The 16,898-nt window shown below is 39.2% G+C and overlaps 1 protein-coding gene across 1 annotated transcript in view; it reads left to right on the forward strand.

Moving 5' to 3' along the window:
- Positions 1 to 16,898, forward strand: part of xpo4 (exportin 4) — a 61,888-nt gene that overhangs the window by 24,054 nt on the left and 20,936 nt on the right. Inside the window, exon 8 of the mRNA XM_073474092.1 lies at positions 12,468 to 12,625. Within this exon, the coding sequence (XP_073330193.1) occupies positions 12,468 to 12,625 (158 nt within the window). The remainder of the gene's footprint in view (positions 1 to 12,467; positions 12,626 to 16,898) is intronic.

Raw genomic sequence — 16,898 nt, forward strand, 5'->3', positions numbered from 1 at the left:
CGCAAGGTGCTAGAAAGCTTAAAATGCCACTTGAAAATGCTTGAAAAGTGCTTTAATTTGACTTGACGGAAAAGATGTAGGAAGCCTGAGTCTTTGAAATGACAAGTGAAACCATGATCAGAACTTTAGAGACGACACATCAGTCGGTCTTTTCTGACACCGTTCGATTGAAGTCGTCTTGGTACTACTTCTCTAATGCTGAGAGATTAAATGAGTGCTTTGAATGGCTGTTAAATTTGTAAATCACTCTTAAAGGAAAGGTTTACCCAAAAATTACAACCTAGTCAATGCCTTTTGAAACTGTTTTTTGCTCATTTACAAAACCGTACTGGCTGGATTAGTGTTTGTTATCCAACACTGGGTCATTTTATTAGAAAGTAGTGATGAATGATGGGTTCTTCGATTTGTGATAATTCTATTCAGGTTTTTCATGGCTGTTGTTTCGCTTGAAAAAGAACCTTGGAAAACCTGTTTCAATCATTTTATCCTGAACTATTTTGAACTTCTATTGCTTTGTATTGTATGTATCTCTTCAGTTTGGATTATGCAGAGACATAAAAGACCAGCTTTAGGTCAGAGCCTTTTCTTTGAATATGGAAACATACTGAACAATTATTCAGTATTTTCAATGGAATCTCCTTTAGGGATGGAAATCGACAACCAGCCTGAAATTGTCGAGTCCATCTGAATCGTGTGCCTTCGAGGTCATCAATTCCTTTTATCAATGTCAGCATGTTTTTTATTGACAGAAGTTATGATGTCAAACTTAGAGCCCGACCAATATATCAGTATGCTGATATTGGCTTATCACCGATATATTAGTATCGATGAATATATTGTCGATATTGGCCAATATGACTATAACTTTCTCGTTTTGAAGAACACAGTGAAAATGATGCTTGGGTTAATTTATAGTTACATTTTGCATGAAGTTTCCTTTTTCAGTGCACTAAAATATCATTTTAGCCAAAGTTTATCGTTAAACTGTATAATATCCTACCTCCATTAAATATTTTTTTTCTAAGTATTTGATAACCACATTTGAGGGATCATTGCAAAAACAATTTATATATCGGCCGATATATCATTATCAGAACTTTTTACTTACTAATATCGGTATTGGCATCAACCCCAAAGACTGCAAATCATCTGTTTTGATTAAGTACTTTTATACTGACATTATATACAAAAAACTAAAAATCGTTAAACTGGTGAAGTAGTAGCTGTTTTGTTTCACAATCTGCGGGTGTTGATATGCAGCTTTTACCATCTTCGTGACTGATAATCATCCTTCATTTACCAACTATTTTCATGCACCTGAAAAAGTTTTCATGACTTTTCATGATGACAAAGCAATCCCAAATAACTATAATTGTCACTAAACAGCGACTGTAATCAGAGGCTTGTTATACAAAGCACAGAGGCCTAATCAGGGATTTGATTGGCCAGTTGCAGCAGTTTGACATGAATAAAAATGTTTGTCATTTTTCGGTCGGTTCTCTTTGCTGCTGGAATCTGCAGGATGTGTTTTGTGTTGGTTTCAGTTTTCATGCCTCAGTCTCATCTCTCGCGCTGGTATTTCTAGTAGCTCAACTGTTTGTTATTGTAAGGCTGCTGTGGCACTGTCAGCTGTCTGTGTGTGTCTGTGTGTATGAGTGTGTTACAGCATCCTCCTGCTTTTGTTATGTGTATTTTAGTGTGTGTTGGTGCATATCTGTCTCTGTGGGATTGTGTCAATTTGAGTTTGTGGAGTGTATGTTTGTGTGTCCGTCTGCATGGATCTGTGTTGTGCCTGTGTGTTGTGCGTGTGTGCGTGTGCGTGTGTGTTTGTTCAAATAAATGCGGTCCTCTGCTATCTCAGCTGCTGTCTCCCCTCAGCTGTGAGGGGTAACAGGCTGGCCAGGGTAAGTGTGTGTGTATGTGTGTGTGGAGGGGGCACTCAGAGACACGCGCCATCAGGGTCACAGTCCACAACAGACCGGTTGCAGGATTAGAGCCCGGCCCCAGGATTAGGGGCCCCTGTTAACAACCACAGTTACCCACCCATCACACACACACACACACACAGACACACTCATCACTGTGGTGAGGGGCTCTTGGGAGTCTCGTCCCTCTGTGGGTGGGTGTCTGTCAGTCTCCTATTAACTAGCTCCAGGGCTCCATCACTGATTGGTTAACAGGAGGCTGCTGTCAGTTTATTCAGTCTGGAGGTTTGGTTGGTGGTCAGAGACCTCTCTTCACGCATAAGGCTGCAACCAATGATTATTTTCATTGTAGATTAATTTGTTGTTGATTCTCCCAATTAATCGATTAGTTGTTTGGCCTGTAAAATAGTATTGTCACGATGCTGGAATGAATTAACTAACTTTGATACAATACCTCGAAATATATCGACATTCAGTACCATGTTCTATACCACTGGGAAAACTTAACATGAGTTTAAAAACTTATATTCAAACTCGTGTTAAATTTAACATGACACTGAGGTACGACTTTTCTTTTCCTGGTTGGTAGCAGAGAGCAGCAGAACGACTGTAGGAAGCATTAAATATTATTATATATCATAATTTATTTATTTTTAATTAAGAGAAAGCTCTTTATATCAAGCCCCTAAAAATACTGTGCATGTGTCAAGTCAAGATCAGTGTTTCCCAAAGTCCAAGACTTCAGATGTCTCCCTGAAAATTTCAGTTTACCGTCATAGAGTAAAGAAATTAAAATGCAGAGGAAAATAAGGACCCAGAACACTGTTTGAGGCTAGAAAGGTGGCAGGGTCCGCCACATATACACAAAGTAAAACAGTATGAAATTGTGTTGTCCTTTAAGGTCAGTTTGTTTATTCAGTCATGAAAACAAAAAGTTTTTTTAATTTAATTTGTTTAGGCAGAAGAAATCAGTAAACAAAGCTCTTTCTCTTCTGATTCTATTATTTCTTTCTCAGTGCTCCTTTAAGAAGCTGGAATCAGAGAAATATGACTTTTTTTACTCTAAAAATGACTCTAACCAATTAATAGATTATCATAATAGTTGGTGATTAATCAAATAATTGACAATAATTTTATGCTTTTTTAAAAAAATCTCTTTAAAGATAACTCAGGTTCATTACAGTTTGGTTTTATTTTCTTAATTTTCGTTGCATTGGACATAGATATGGGACGATGTGAAAATTTCATGTCATGGATATCCTGTCCAATATAATTGTGATTCACAATATTATTCTGATAATCAATCTACTCTTGAAACTTTACAATAAAAACCAAAATGTAATGGAATGACTTTAACCTTACATTTTCTTCTAATTAAATGCGATGCAAAATCTTTTATTGTCCCATCCCTAATCGATAATAAGCTAAATTCTGTGGTCAGGCAACACAGCACCATAAACAAGACTTCAGAAGAGGAGTCCCATGATCAACCAGGTTTCGACTTCCTTGTTTATAGCTTCTACGATTGTGTGGCATGGAAACTTTCTGTCCTGCTACACTGTGATGTAACAGTTTTTTTGTTTTTTAATCAGAATTATCAGTTTTAGGCCATTTTATTCCTTTATTAGACAAGTGAAAATAATGGAGAGATGACAGAAAAGTGAGGTAGAGAGATGGGGTATGAACACCTTCCCAGCTGGATGTGACTGGAGATGTTTTGGTTCATGGTCAGTGCCTTAAACCCCAGGCCACAGGGTTGTTGTAGCGATGTTGCCATCTTTCCAGATATCGGCATTTACGCTGGTGAGTACAACATCATAGCAGATAAAAATTATGGCAAAACTATGAAAATATGAGGTTGCAACAAACATGTACTTAACAGGATTTTTAAAAAGTGGGGGTGCTGTTTAGGTAAATTTGACAGTAGAATATCTGAACCAATAGCCTGCACTTCTGTAACCATCAAGGTGTTTTAGGTTTTTTAAATATCAGACATAATCGAAGTCAATAGGGTGGCTCAGGTCAGTCTGAAAGTTAATTGATAATAATTGCAATTGATCTACAAATCAATGAAAAAAGAAAGTAGCCAGATCAATATTAATAGCTATGGGACCGGACCAGCCGTGAGGTCGGGATCTCCCTGCCGACTGATGGGACAAACACATATTTTGAAAATCGGCTCAATAAGTATGCGATGTGTAGCAGCCATTTTGTTGCTGAAGAGATGCTTAATCTGCCAAAATGTCATTCTGGTCCCCAAGGTTTTTGTGGAAAGGCATTCATCTCTTTTCCACTTCAGCTGGTGACAGCTACAGCTCTGAGAGTCAGGGACCGATGGAAGATGGATGGATAGATGGAGGAGGGGGAGGACGGAAAATTGGAAGAGAATGAAAGAAATAGTTGAGAGAATACAAAAAGAATGAGGGTAATGTAAGAGAAAGCAGGGAGACTATAAAACAAGAGGTGCAGGTATAGAGGGGAGTGTTAAAAAAGAAATGGAACAGAGAAATACAATTCAGACAGAAAGTGAAACACGGATGCAATTTGCAGGAGAGTGAGAGGTTTGGGGATAAATGGGCCGTGGTAGATTGAAAAGGAAGAAGACCCTGGTGATTGTTGGCCTCCTTCAAATGAACCCTCTATGCTTTTGTCGATTTAACACCTCATGGCCACTATGCACACTCTCCAAAAAAAAAAAAGAAAAGAAAAGGAAGACGAAAAGGAGAGTGCACAACAAAGCACACAAACTGAAACGTCTGTAATTTTGGCTTCAGCCGTGTGTTTTAGTCTGTTTGTGTTTCTCTGGGTTTTAAGTTTCTGTTTGCCTTTGAATGATTAGAGAGCTCCATGAACTTGTGATTGAATGTGTGCTCACATGCAAACACACACACACACACACACACACACACACACACACATCCACACACATCCAAGACTTTTGGTAACATCTGGTTTATTTCATGGCATCAAATGGGCATGTACACATACACACTACAGTAACACTGCAAACACACGTACACACAGCCAGCCACACTGTACACGCATTCTGTTGCACTCTTTGTTCGTAACAGTAATACACGTCTGCTCATTTATGAAGTAAAAAGATTGATTGCCCCTTTTACATAAAAGTAAGGGATAATGCCCTTCGAGGTGTCCATTATCAGCTTATACTATGGCCACTTGCCAAAGTAAAAAAAACCCTTTAAGACCAGAAGCGTATATTTTTATGTGTTTTGCGATCAAAGTATAATTTTTTTTTACAAGCAGTAACTCCTTTTCCTTGGCAACACCTGAGAGTTGATTGCAAAAAGATGAACCCTTTGGCTCAGTTGTTAGCCAGTATGCTAACGTTATGTGAGCGAGATTCAGTCAGTAATATTGCTTACGGTCGACAAACAGTAAATATAATTTCACAGGATGTTAAACAACACGACTAGCTAGCTAACCAACCATATCACTGCTCCCAAATCAATAAAAAAAATGATCACAGATGACTTGCTGCAGTAGTGAGTCGAATACAAACAGGATGTGGAAGAATCGCTTCATATAGTAAGCTCAGAGCAACAGTAGAACAGGCTGTAGTGTGGACATTTTAGATACACAGTGTAGCGCATTCATTTAGACAGTTGAACAGACAATTTCACTGGAACTACTTGAGGAGTTACAGAGGTATCCGTACAACAAAAGTTAATTGACTCCCCCTAGCCAATCAGAATTGAGTATTCACCCAGACCATGGTATAAAAATAGATAATGCCATAAGCTGTAACTGTAACTGCCCTCATACTACCACGCGTCCTTTACATTGGCATAGATGTTAAGCAATACACCCAATAGAAGGCAGTGTCTATCAGCAGTAAACATAGCGATGTGGTCATCTTGCTTGAACTACTGGCAACACTGCCCCTAACAATTATAGGTGTTACTGCTCTGTTTCGTCTGCACCTTTAAGCTTTCAGAAAACAAGCACAAATACAGGCAAAATGAACAGAATACAAACTGAGGGCTCCAGTTGAACACGTGTAGTTATCTAACAATGAGCATACATGAGCCTCTAAACACAAACACGTACATTTCTTTTGAAGAAGACGAGATGAAACAATCTCATTGTTGTGTTTTTTTTTCCTCTGCACTACGGGAGGTAGCTGGTGCACAAGTTTTTCATTGCGTTGGAATGTAGTGCTTTGAATAAATATGACAATGGCAATAACACCAACCATAACCCAAACAAACAAGTCTTGACCCTTAAAGTGTCCTTCAGCACAGTGAGAATTGACCAAAATGTCCTTGCTATCCAAAAATGTCCTCACTCTGAGGTCTTAAACTCAAATTCACTAGAGCATGACATTATATACTGTCAGACTATAAAAATTAGCTAAACGTAAGATATTCCTCATGTTTTGTATAGCCCGTTGCCGGTATAATTGCAAGTGGTGACTGGCCACTTTAATGGCACTATTGAAGTGTTAGTGTGATAAAATACAAAATTTTTCCAATATTGCATTCACTAGTTTTGGCTAAAACTAACACCATTGCTGCTGTTTTTGTCTTTTAATAGTTGAATCCCAATTTGTATTTCAAGGAAATGAATTCTATGATGATATATTTCGCTATTGTGTAATACAATTATACATTGTTATAGAAGCCTCTCCCTAGTCCTCACAAATATAGAAGTACAAGAGTGCACACGGTAAAGCATTTGGTGTTTACCCAGTAAACACAATCAGTGTGGAGCACAGGGACTGATGAGGCTGCAGCAGAGGCTGGTTCTCTTCTGTCTGGGCCTGCAGGCAGACAGTAACCCAATCTGCGAGAGGGAGAGAGAGTGTGATGGTGGAAAAGAGCATGCGAAAGACAATAAGTTGGAAGCACAGTGTTGATTTAAAAAAACAGAAAGATGAGCCTCTGAGCCCCCCGAGGAAACAGACACCAGGCTTTGTCTCCTTCTATAAATATCATTCCTCATTCCCCCTCCCTTTCTCTTTCTCCCGCTCCCCTCTTCTCTCCTCCTCTCTCCTCTTCTATCCTTTAGCTCTCTCTCATCTCCTCCATCATTTTCCCTTCTTCTCCCTCACTTTATTGTCTACTTGTCTTTTTCCTTCCCTCAGTTTTTTTTCTCATTATAGCTTTTTCTCTTCGCTTGACTCTCGTCTTCATTACCTCATTGCCCTTTGTTTTCTCCGCAGTTATATTCCTTCTCCTTAATAGGGCTGGCTATTGAACCACAATACTTATTTGGTACGGACCAAAATGTGTCTGCAGTAAGGTTGGCCTTCAGCAGAATTTGATTGAATCTGAATCCAGCATCAGTTCTGCTTGTTAAATCCTTATTCATTCAAATTCCTTATCAAATGTTTTTCAGTTTTGCGTAGAGCTGGGTTGTATATCAATATTATATTGTTTTAAGACTAAATGTGGTAGATTAGATTTTGGGTATTGTTATATTGTGATATGTCATAAGTGTTGTCTTTTCCTGGTTTTAAAGGCTGCATTACAGTAAAGTGATGCCATTTTCAGAACTTACCATAATGTTTACCTGTTCTAATGCTTACCTTTACTGACTTAGTCTTTATAACCACATTACTGATGACTATAATTGTGTTCATACTTAAAGTGCCAATATTCATCCCAACAAAATCGATATCGAAGTATTTGGTAAAAAGTATCTTGATATTTGATTGTTTTTGCCCTGTCTAAGCTAGGGGTGTCGCAATATTGCGATATTCACAATAACGTGATATTAAAAGATGAAATATTTATATTGTGTTGATAGAACACATATGATAGTATTGTGTGAATAATCCAGGGAAGATGTTGGGCTTTGTGCATCTGGTTGCCTTCTTACTAGTAATTAAGTGTAGTTGTTTTTTTTTGTTTTTTTTATGCTTTTTTTTTTACAGTTGTGGTTACAGACTCTGTCCACCTCCCTAAACTTGCATTTTGAAAACACCCAGTAAACAAAGTTAAAGATAGATTTGATGGCTAGCATTTTCTTTTCAAATTCAAAAGATATCGTAATAATATTGTTATTGCGAATTTGTTTGGCCACAATAATTGTGTAGTGAATCTCTGATGTTGTTACAGCCCCAGTCCAAGTATTTATAATGACTTCTGAGGACATTTAAAAATAACAAGATATGTATTGTGTATTCTGATATAGCCTTAAAGTGTTTATTCATGTTTTAATTTTTTTATTTTGCTTAAACAGCAGATACGCTGCAGTCTAATTGATATTGACAACCTTTCGCAAAATGAAGATGAGATAAGCATCAAAGTTGATAAGATATGTATGTGACACTGAAATATCCAGGGTCCCTTCTTTCTTCAGTGGAACATAGTTTTCTATGATATTAACGTTAAACTGGGAGATTATAAACTCTCAAATTGAAAGGATGCAATCAGCTGTATTCTTTCACCAGAGAGGAAAAACACAGTCTATCCATGATCATAGATTGGAGTAACAGAGTTGTGTTTCTTCCTTTTTAATAAGCCATTTTTAGCAGCATAGACACCAACTTGCAGGAAACGATGCTGCTAGCGACATTTGTTTTTGCAAACAAAAAAAAGGAGAAAAGGATTTGAAAAGATATTTGGAGGTTGGCTTTTCTGCAGTAGAGCATGTCTGACATTAGCACTGAATGAGAGCTGCCACTGTTTTAATAATGTATAACTTTTCTCAGTCATTGTTTAAGCATTGAACTTGCTGCTTCCAGCTTTTCTTATCATATATGATTGTAAAAATGTCTTTAGATTGTTGATAAGACAAATCAAGCAATTTGTGGACATCAACGTGGGCTCTGGGAAGTAATAATGAAACCAACATTTTATAGAATGAACTATTCATTAATTGAGAAAAAATCGCATCTTCACTTATTCTTAGATCTCAATTTCTGTTGATATCATAATTTTGCCATTTTTAGACGTTTATGTAGGCTATGCTTGTATGCATTTAAGAATGCTGTTTTTATTGAATGCAACAGAAGGTTTATGTGGAAAAACATATTTATGCTCAATATAAGGTATCCAACATAACATTATTGTAGCGCTAGTGTGGAAAAAAAAAAAAAAATTCAAAAGAAACCAAGCCCTACTCAGTTTCTATTTTCCTCCTCTCAGCCTCCTGGTACTCTGTTGTTATGAAGTCAGTCCACTGCCAAAATAAACCTAATAAGCACCAAATTAACAAGAACAGCAACTAATACTCCACTGATACCAAAGTCATTGATTAATCAGAGTGTAAAATCTGCTGTCATCTGAGCTGCATGCCCAGAATTTTCCATATTGTTGTATCTTGTTCTCTTTCCTTCCATCCATCCATCCATCCCACTCTTCACATACTGACTGACACACACACACACACACACACACACACACACACACACACACACACACACACACACACACACACACACACACCGGTTCTGTATCTCTAACTATAGTCAGACTCAAGGCGACTGACATAACTGGCATCGCATGGATCATTCACTGGTGCAGCTGCTTTTTCAGACCTCGCGCTGTTCAATCCTCTGGCATTGCACTACAGCTCCCACCCCTCCTTCTCCCTCTCTCTTGCTCACTCACCCGGCACCCCCCTCCTCCTTCCCCTCCTCTCGCTGAGCTCTTCCAGAGGATGACTTCACGCTCTGGAAGAGGGCAGTAGCAGCAGCAGCGAAGACTATGGTGGCTGCGCTACGTTAGCATCTGAGATCTCTTCCCGGCAAGCGTGGCTTACGACCAACCAGGCACCCCAGAGAGAGGAGAGAGGGGAGGAGTGGGGAGAGGCAGCGGGAAAGAATTTAGGGGGGAGGAAGTGAGAAGGGGAGAGGATTTGAGAGGAGGAGGAAGAAGCAACAAGGAGAGGGAGGTTGAAAGTTTGATTGCTTCTGCGATGGGGCCATGCGCTGGCATAGTGTGCGGAGCCGGTAAAGAGGCACTCAGTCTGGATTTAAGAGGATGACGGTTCAAGAGACGGGAGAAGAAGAAGAAAGAGGAAAAGAGCTCGGACTGGCTGAGGAGAGAGCCACAGCTCACAGGAGGAAGGCAGTTGAGCTCCAGACGTCTGCATAGTACCGTCAGTGGAAACCCATGTTGCTGAGAGGCTGTGATGACTCGCAGTGTTATTGCTGCTGCTGCCTTGCTGTATGTGGGTATCTGTGTGTTCACAACTGAAAAGAACAATGACTCCTCTCTTGCTGGAGTGTAACAGCTCAGCACGGACAAACCCCCAAATCCCACAAGTGAACAGAAGCTCTGAACTGAGATGAGACTGAGTCGATCAGATCTTTTCCATCAGGAGCCAGATCCTTCTACTCTGGGTTTGATTGAGGCTGTCTGTGGGCACAGACGAGCTCAGTGATTGTTTGTCTTCAGACACTGTGACCCCAGTCTCAAAAAGACGTGCTGAAAATCAATTCACCGTTTCGCTTTGCCTTGCTGGGTAGTGGGTTACACAAGTAAGTATTAATCCTGCGTGGTATCAGCTGATCTGTTTTTGAAAGTGGTGACAGGATGACATGGGTTCACCTTTTCGTGTTTTGCCCACGACTTTCTATTTCAGAGTGGTATTCTTTGCTTTTTATTTAAGTTCCATTTACAAAAAGTATCACCAGAGCATCAGGGTAAAATCAACACTTGTATGTTCAATTTTTTTTGTCATGCTGTGTATTGATGACGCAACCTGGGGGACCAGCTTCTCTTTTAAGAGACATAATATGAACAGGCAGGAGACAAATACCTGCTCATCTCAGGGTGTCTGCAGGGATTGAAAAATCGGAGAAATAAAGGCCTCAGGCAGTAATAAAATGTTTTGAATTTCATTTACAAAGATCTTGAGTTTTTGCCCTACCTGCTGCAGATAGTAACATTAATTCTGACATTCTTTTTGTTTGTGGTTGTGGACTTTCAGGAGATGTTATTCACCTAGAAACAACAAGTGAGACTGGTGCACATTTTTTTGTAGGTTAACCCTGAAGTCAGCACCGCCCTGGTTCCCTCGGCAAAAAGCCCACAGGATTTTTTAATTGGATTTTGCAGAAAATAATCTCTGAGTCAAACACAAGTTTATGATACTTACACGTTTTTTCAGCAAGATAATCTTCACAGATGAACACCACTTTTTTAAATAACAAATTAAATCTCTAGAAATAAAAAGTTAATGTTAGGCTATAAACAGACGACATCACGGTCACATGACTTAAACGTCACCACCACTAAGCGTCTTGCTCCACAATCACTATACAGGTTTTCTATAAACTGATCAATGTACAAGTTGTAAAGTAGAGTTAGAGTAGTTTGTAACTAAAGTGGGCTTGTAAAGACAGACTAGTGAGTAGATGAGTCTCCGTGTTCACTGTGATGACGTTTAATATCCTGACAATCTCTGTAGTCTCATTTAGACACTTGTTAGCAACCACCTTTCTAAGACATGTAAATGTTTATCAATACATTGTGGGAAATGTAATGATGTATTTTATGTCGTAGAACAAAACATATAAATATATTCAACCTGTGGTAGAAACAGACTTTATTTCTGGCATTTAACCAAAAACTAATTCAAAAACCCCATAGACTTTGAGGCGAGCGAACGAGAAGTGAAAAAATGCTAACTGATTTCCAGATTTTAGGACTCATTACTACAGCATTCTATTGCGTATGTGCATTCAAGTTATTACAAATTAATTTGTTCAGACAAAAATCATAAATTTGCATTTAATTATTTGCACAAACATTCAAATTTTAAATTGAGTTGTTTAACACTGATTTCAAATTCAGAATCAATTATTCATCTATTTGTTAAAAACTCAAAATACAAAATATGAGTTGAGACCTAGACTCCATAAAGTACCACAATTAATTCAACAAAGACTTTGTTTGTGAAAATGGTACAAGTAGCACAGAGGAGCCGAGGAGACGTGTTTGAATGACCTCATTGTCAAGTGTGCTCAAGGGTTGTTGCTGAATAGGTCACTGCGCTGTAGGTGATCCTGGTCGCTGACCTCCTGTGGAGCCATCGTGTATTTTCTCAAAGTACAGACCACATGAGGCAAAGCAGTCACCATTTTAAGAACTTTATATGTTTTATTCTCCTGTTTTCCTTAATCTATAAAGCCACATTTTCTGTTTCACCTCTTTTCAGCAGATTTTTCTTTCAGATTTTTACTGTAAGCTTAGTCTAGAATGTCGGCTACATGCCTGCAGTCGTGTGGGTGGTCATGAGAATCAGGGAGCATTTTAGACGCTAGCGCAAACCACACTACTTTCTCAATTTAGCTTTCACTCTTTATTAGAAAGGGACTAGTCAAAAGGGACAAAATAGTTACAGGTGGGTAAGAAGACGAGACTGAAAGGATCTGTGCTTTTTTTTTTAGCAAATTGTTTAAAGACACAATGTGCAGAAGTTTCCCACATGTTTCTAGTCTGTCTGACCTTTTCCCAGTGCACTTGTTTGCAACAATTTTCCCCTGCTGGTTCTTTGAGGACTAATTAACATGATGCTTGACATGTTTCTTTCTTCATGAGACACCTTTTTTCTCTCACCTTGCAGGTACACAGGAAGATTCGGGAGGACTCAGACATGGCCCAGGACTCCCTGCAGTGCCTGGCCCAGCTGGCCTCCATGCACGGGCCCATCTTCCCCGATGAGAGTGCCCAGGTCTCCTACCTGGCCCATCTAGTCGAGGGCCTGCTCAGCATGATCAACGGGTCAGTGTGTCACTTTGCTGGAAAACGGAACATACAGTTTGTCAGTGAGAGAGATTTTAGGATTGAAATGGCTCAACAAAAATTAGTTCGATTTCCATGAAAGTTGGTGCAGATCTTCATGTACCCATGTAGCGCCCTCATCAGGTCACCGTTTTAGGCCTGTTTCATACAGAATCAGGTGTTGTGGTGTTCACACCAGTCCTCCCATTTTTTTGAATGATGGTAGGGTTTAGGCAGATAAAAAAAAGCAGCCTGTGAGAAAAATGTTGAAACTCAATCATCTTTGCAGAAATGCAATCTGACATGCTGCAGCAGCATCTCATAAGCTGGCGATCGGACCAGAAGACGATCAGCATTGCTAGCAAGACATAATTGAATGTAACATTATGGTTCACATGTACTCACTCAATTTGGTCTCGCACACTGACAATCACTGTAGGAATGGCTTGCTAAATTACAAATCCTACTATGGCAAAAGCATGACCCACAGATCAGAGGGAAAGTAGAGTGGGTCATGGCAGGATTTGTTCATTTGCAGGTGTGCTAGTAGCATGGCTAAATGCTAGCACCATTGGGAACACAATTCTTTGTATGGCATTATGTTTCACTTGTATTCACTCTGTTTGCTTATTGTGTTTTTTCTAATCTAGTGATGTGGGCACACAATCACTCGTAGGACTGACATGCTTGTACCATAGCAACGTAGCAGCTTCTCCTTTTGTTTTTGAATGGCTGTTGGCAAACAGCTTTTAGGTTAGGTTAGAGTATAGTTGTATTTTCTTCTCCCAGTTGTTCTCATCCTGGTGAAGTGTCAGCAATGGCCTTGGAGTTGAGCGCTGTAGTTTACTGACAAAATGTTGGTTAAATTTTGCCTTTAGTGTAACTGTATATCTGTGTCAAAGTACAAACTATTATTTTTGCATCCTTTTAAAATAAAGTTATCCTAGCTTGCTGATTAAACGCTCGCTGATGTTGTTGTCAGGTCACTCAGGCCACCTGCGTGTCTCCCAGTCACTGTGATTACTGCCTTTTCTATGTTAGATTTTAGGAATTGAACCAATACAGTGTCTCTTTAAGGGAGCTCATCAGTGAAAAGTGAGCTTTTCTATAGTGCTGACATGCAAGAACAACCTTTCTTTATAAGATTAGGCTTTAATTCATTTTTCCAAGTCTGTCATTAAACAATACTCACATGCCTCATGTATGTTGACACTAACTCGTTGCTGTAGTCATTCTGTCTGTCCATATTGGCTGTGAATAGATTCTTTTGTTGGTCGACTAGGGAAAAAATCCAAAATCGAAAATTCTAAAAAATGAAAAGAAGAAACCAAAAGCTCACAGCACGGACCTGCTTGATATAAAATATAAATCACCTCAATAGAGAAATTCTTTTGATTTCAAAGCAGCAGTTTTGCTCCACTTGATACTTGCAGTCATTAAGCTTTTTCATCAATCACACTAATCTCTCTCATGCGTTTTTCTCAAGTCTTTTGTTTAATAATCTGCACTACCTTCTAGTAATTTCTGCTACTCTGACAGGTGAGGCTTTAGAAACAACAGATGGAACTAATTCAAACCTGCATATTAAAAGCAGCTCCCCCAGAGACACAGGGGTTATTAAACCGCCACTTCACAATAATAATTGAACTTTCCCTGTGCTAAATGAGTCTTATTGTTCAGGGACGTATTAAACATTCAAGACATTCTGGGCAAAACAATCAGATGAAGTGAATGGATGAAACTGAATTTTACAAAATAATAGTTAGTTCTGCTGAGGTGAGTTGCATTATTGAAGTTGAATCCGATTAGTCAAAAATTATCTTTAATCTATGAGACAGCTCAGATGTGGATTGTTTATTAAAGGCTGCTTTTTGTACATTTAATCAAAATGTAGTGCTTTCTAAAACTTCAGCTGTCCATTTCATCTGCACATGTATTGGAGCATTCAAAGCAGGATCGGCAAGCACAGTTACCATTGTATTACCTTGGCTACTGTCTTAGCTGTTTATCTCCCTGCAGTATCTCAAGGATTTCATGTTTCTTAAATTCAGAGACTCAACAAGTGATGGAGGCCAATGTCAGCGGGACTGTGACTCATACTGTGCCATTTCTGCTTTATTTACAGGAAGTAATTGCTTGTTGAGTCTGTGTTTTTAATGGCCTCTGATTTTAGCATCTGCACACTCTGTGGGAAACTGGCTGGAGAGGGATGAGCTCGTCTTCCAGTTCAGTAACAAATAGAATTAACCAGGAAGTTCTGTTTCCCAGTTTCCTGTAAAAGCAAATTTATTTGGGTGGGAGGTGAATTTTGGCCTGTTTAACCAAAAAGAAGTTAGCTCTTGCTCTTGTTTCAGCATTACTTCATTACTTAATACTTCATCACTCATAAAGCAGCAGATACATCAAAACAGCGATCAGTCTCCAGTGGAATAAAATGTTCCATTTATTTTGTGGAAAATCCCTTTACCAAGCAGTACTGAACCTGCATGCTCCGAGCAAAGGAAATGAATGTTTTTCATTCCTAAAGCTCGGCTCTAAGCCAGTTTTCTTCAATATATCACATTATTTAAACCTTCCTACCATAAAGCTGTTCCACCATCACATGCCACACAGGCATCATTTTGGACTTTATGAGTCAAGAGTTAATAATCATAGCATCCAATCAGAAGTAATGCAGGGCTTGTCTTGAGCAGAAATAATTGAACACTCAGTCTTCACTAGATTTAATTTGCTTCAAGATATCATTACCTTTAGATTAAATAAGACCAGATGAAACAAATGGTGGACTCCAAATACAGTCCACGGTACTGCAAGTTAACCTGATTATAGTTATACTCGAGGTGATTCATCACTGACTTGGTTTCACTGACATCACATTGAATCGATGTGGGCAGGTGTGTGGCGTTAAAGAAACAGAGCCACAGGGCCTCCTGAGACCCTGATTTTTGTATCGGCTGCTTGTCAGCAGAGGTCATCTCAAGAAATAGAGCTTGTGATCTTGTGCTGAAAAACATAACAAGGTTTGTGAGCCCCTGGCTTGCCTCACAGGCGGCTGTTCAGAGCCTATTGATTGTTCCTGTGCAGGGAGATGATGCATTAAAAGATATTACTGCTCTGTTTTTAGCAGCCGGGTGAGTCTGGGTCCTACTATATACCAGCAGGTGTTCCTCTGTATCAAATCTAGGGCAGTGACTAATGATTGTTTTCATTGTCAATTAATCTGTTGATTATTTTCTTGATTAGTCGATTAGTTGTTTGGTCTGTAAGATGTCAGGAAATGGTGAAAAATGTTGATAAGTGTTTACCAAATCACAAAATGGCATCCTCAGATGACATGTTTTGTCCACAACCCAAAGATATTCAGTAAAATTGCACATGGCGTTTTTCTACCAGCACTTTTGGCCACACTGAATCAAACTGAGCCGTGCCAAGCGGGCTGCGGTGTGGTCTCGTGACTACGGCCGACCTGTAACAAACACCCATCTCTCCCTCAAACAATTGTGTGTTGCAAATCGATACTCGACTCATGTCTGTGCAGGAAACCTGAGAGAAAGACGTTTTTTTAAAGTCAGTGTGTTCAGCTCTCAGTACTTCTGTAACTTCTAGCTGAATCTGTTTAGTTTCTCTCGTCCTGTTTGTTCTTTCAAACATCTGCTGTGTTTTACTGTTTCATCGTGTTCACTGTCAGCTGTTTTGGGAGTCGTGTTCAGTTAATGCTGGTGAAAACACGTTTCCTGTAATGCTGCCTCAAAGCATGGCGGTGATTCTTTGATACTGTAGTGCTGCAGGGATCAGGACAAGTGCATCATTGGTTTAAGACACCCCTTCACACAGGTAGACCAGTTGTGGTGGAAATGCAAATCCCTGCTGTGCCGAGTCAAACTGAGTAGAGCCAGGCCGGCAGATGTGATGGAAAACAGCAGTAGAGGACTTTTAAAAAACAAGGGGGAAAAAATCACATTTAAGAAGCTGCAACTAGGGAATTTTGATGATTTTGTTTTAATTACTCAAACAGATTAATTGATTACCAAAATAATTGGCAATTCCTTTGATAGTTGACAGATTATTGATTAATCTTAATCTGCAGGTCTGTCTGAGCTGCACTCAATTTAAATTGTCCTTAAACATCAGGTGCATATGCAGGCTTGTTCAGCCTTGGATTAAGTTTCAGTCCCTTTTTATTTAATTTGAGTCGAGTTGAGTTGAGAAGTGCAGTAAGAAATTTGAATGTTTTCCATTAAGCTCGGTTCTTCACTTCTTTTCACACTTGATC

Source organism: Pagrus major, chromosome 9 (genome assembly GCF_040436345.1).
Source record: "Pagrus major chromosome 9, Pma_NU_1.0".
NCBI classification, from domain to species: Eukaryota; Metazoa; Chordata; class Actinopteri; order Spariformes; family Sparidae; genus Pagrus; species Pagrus major.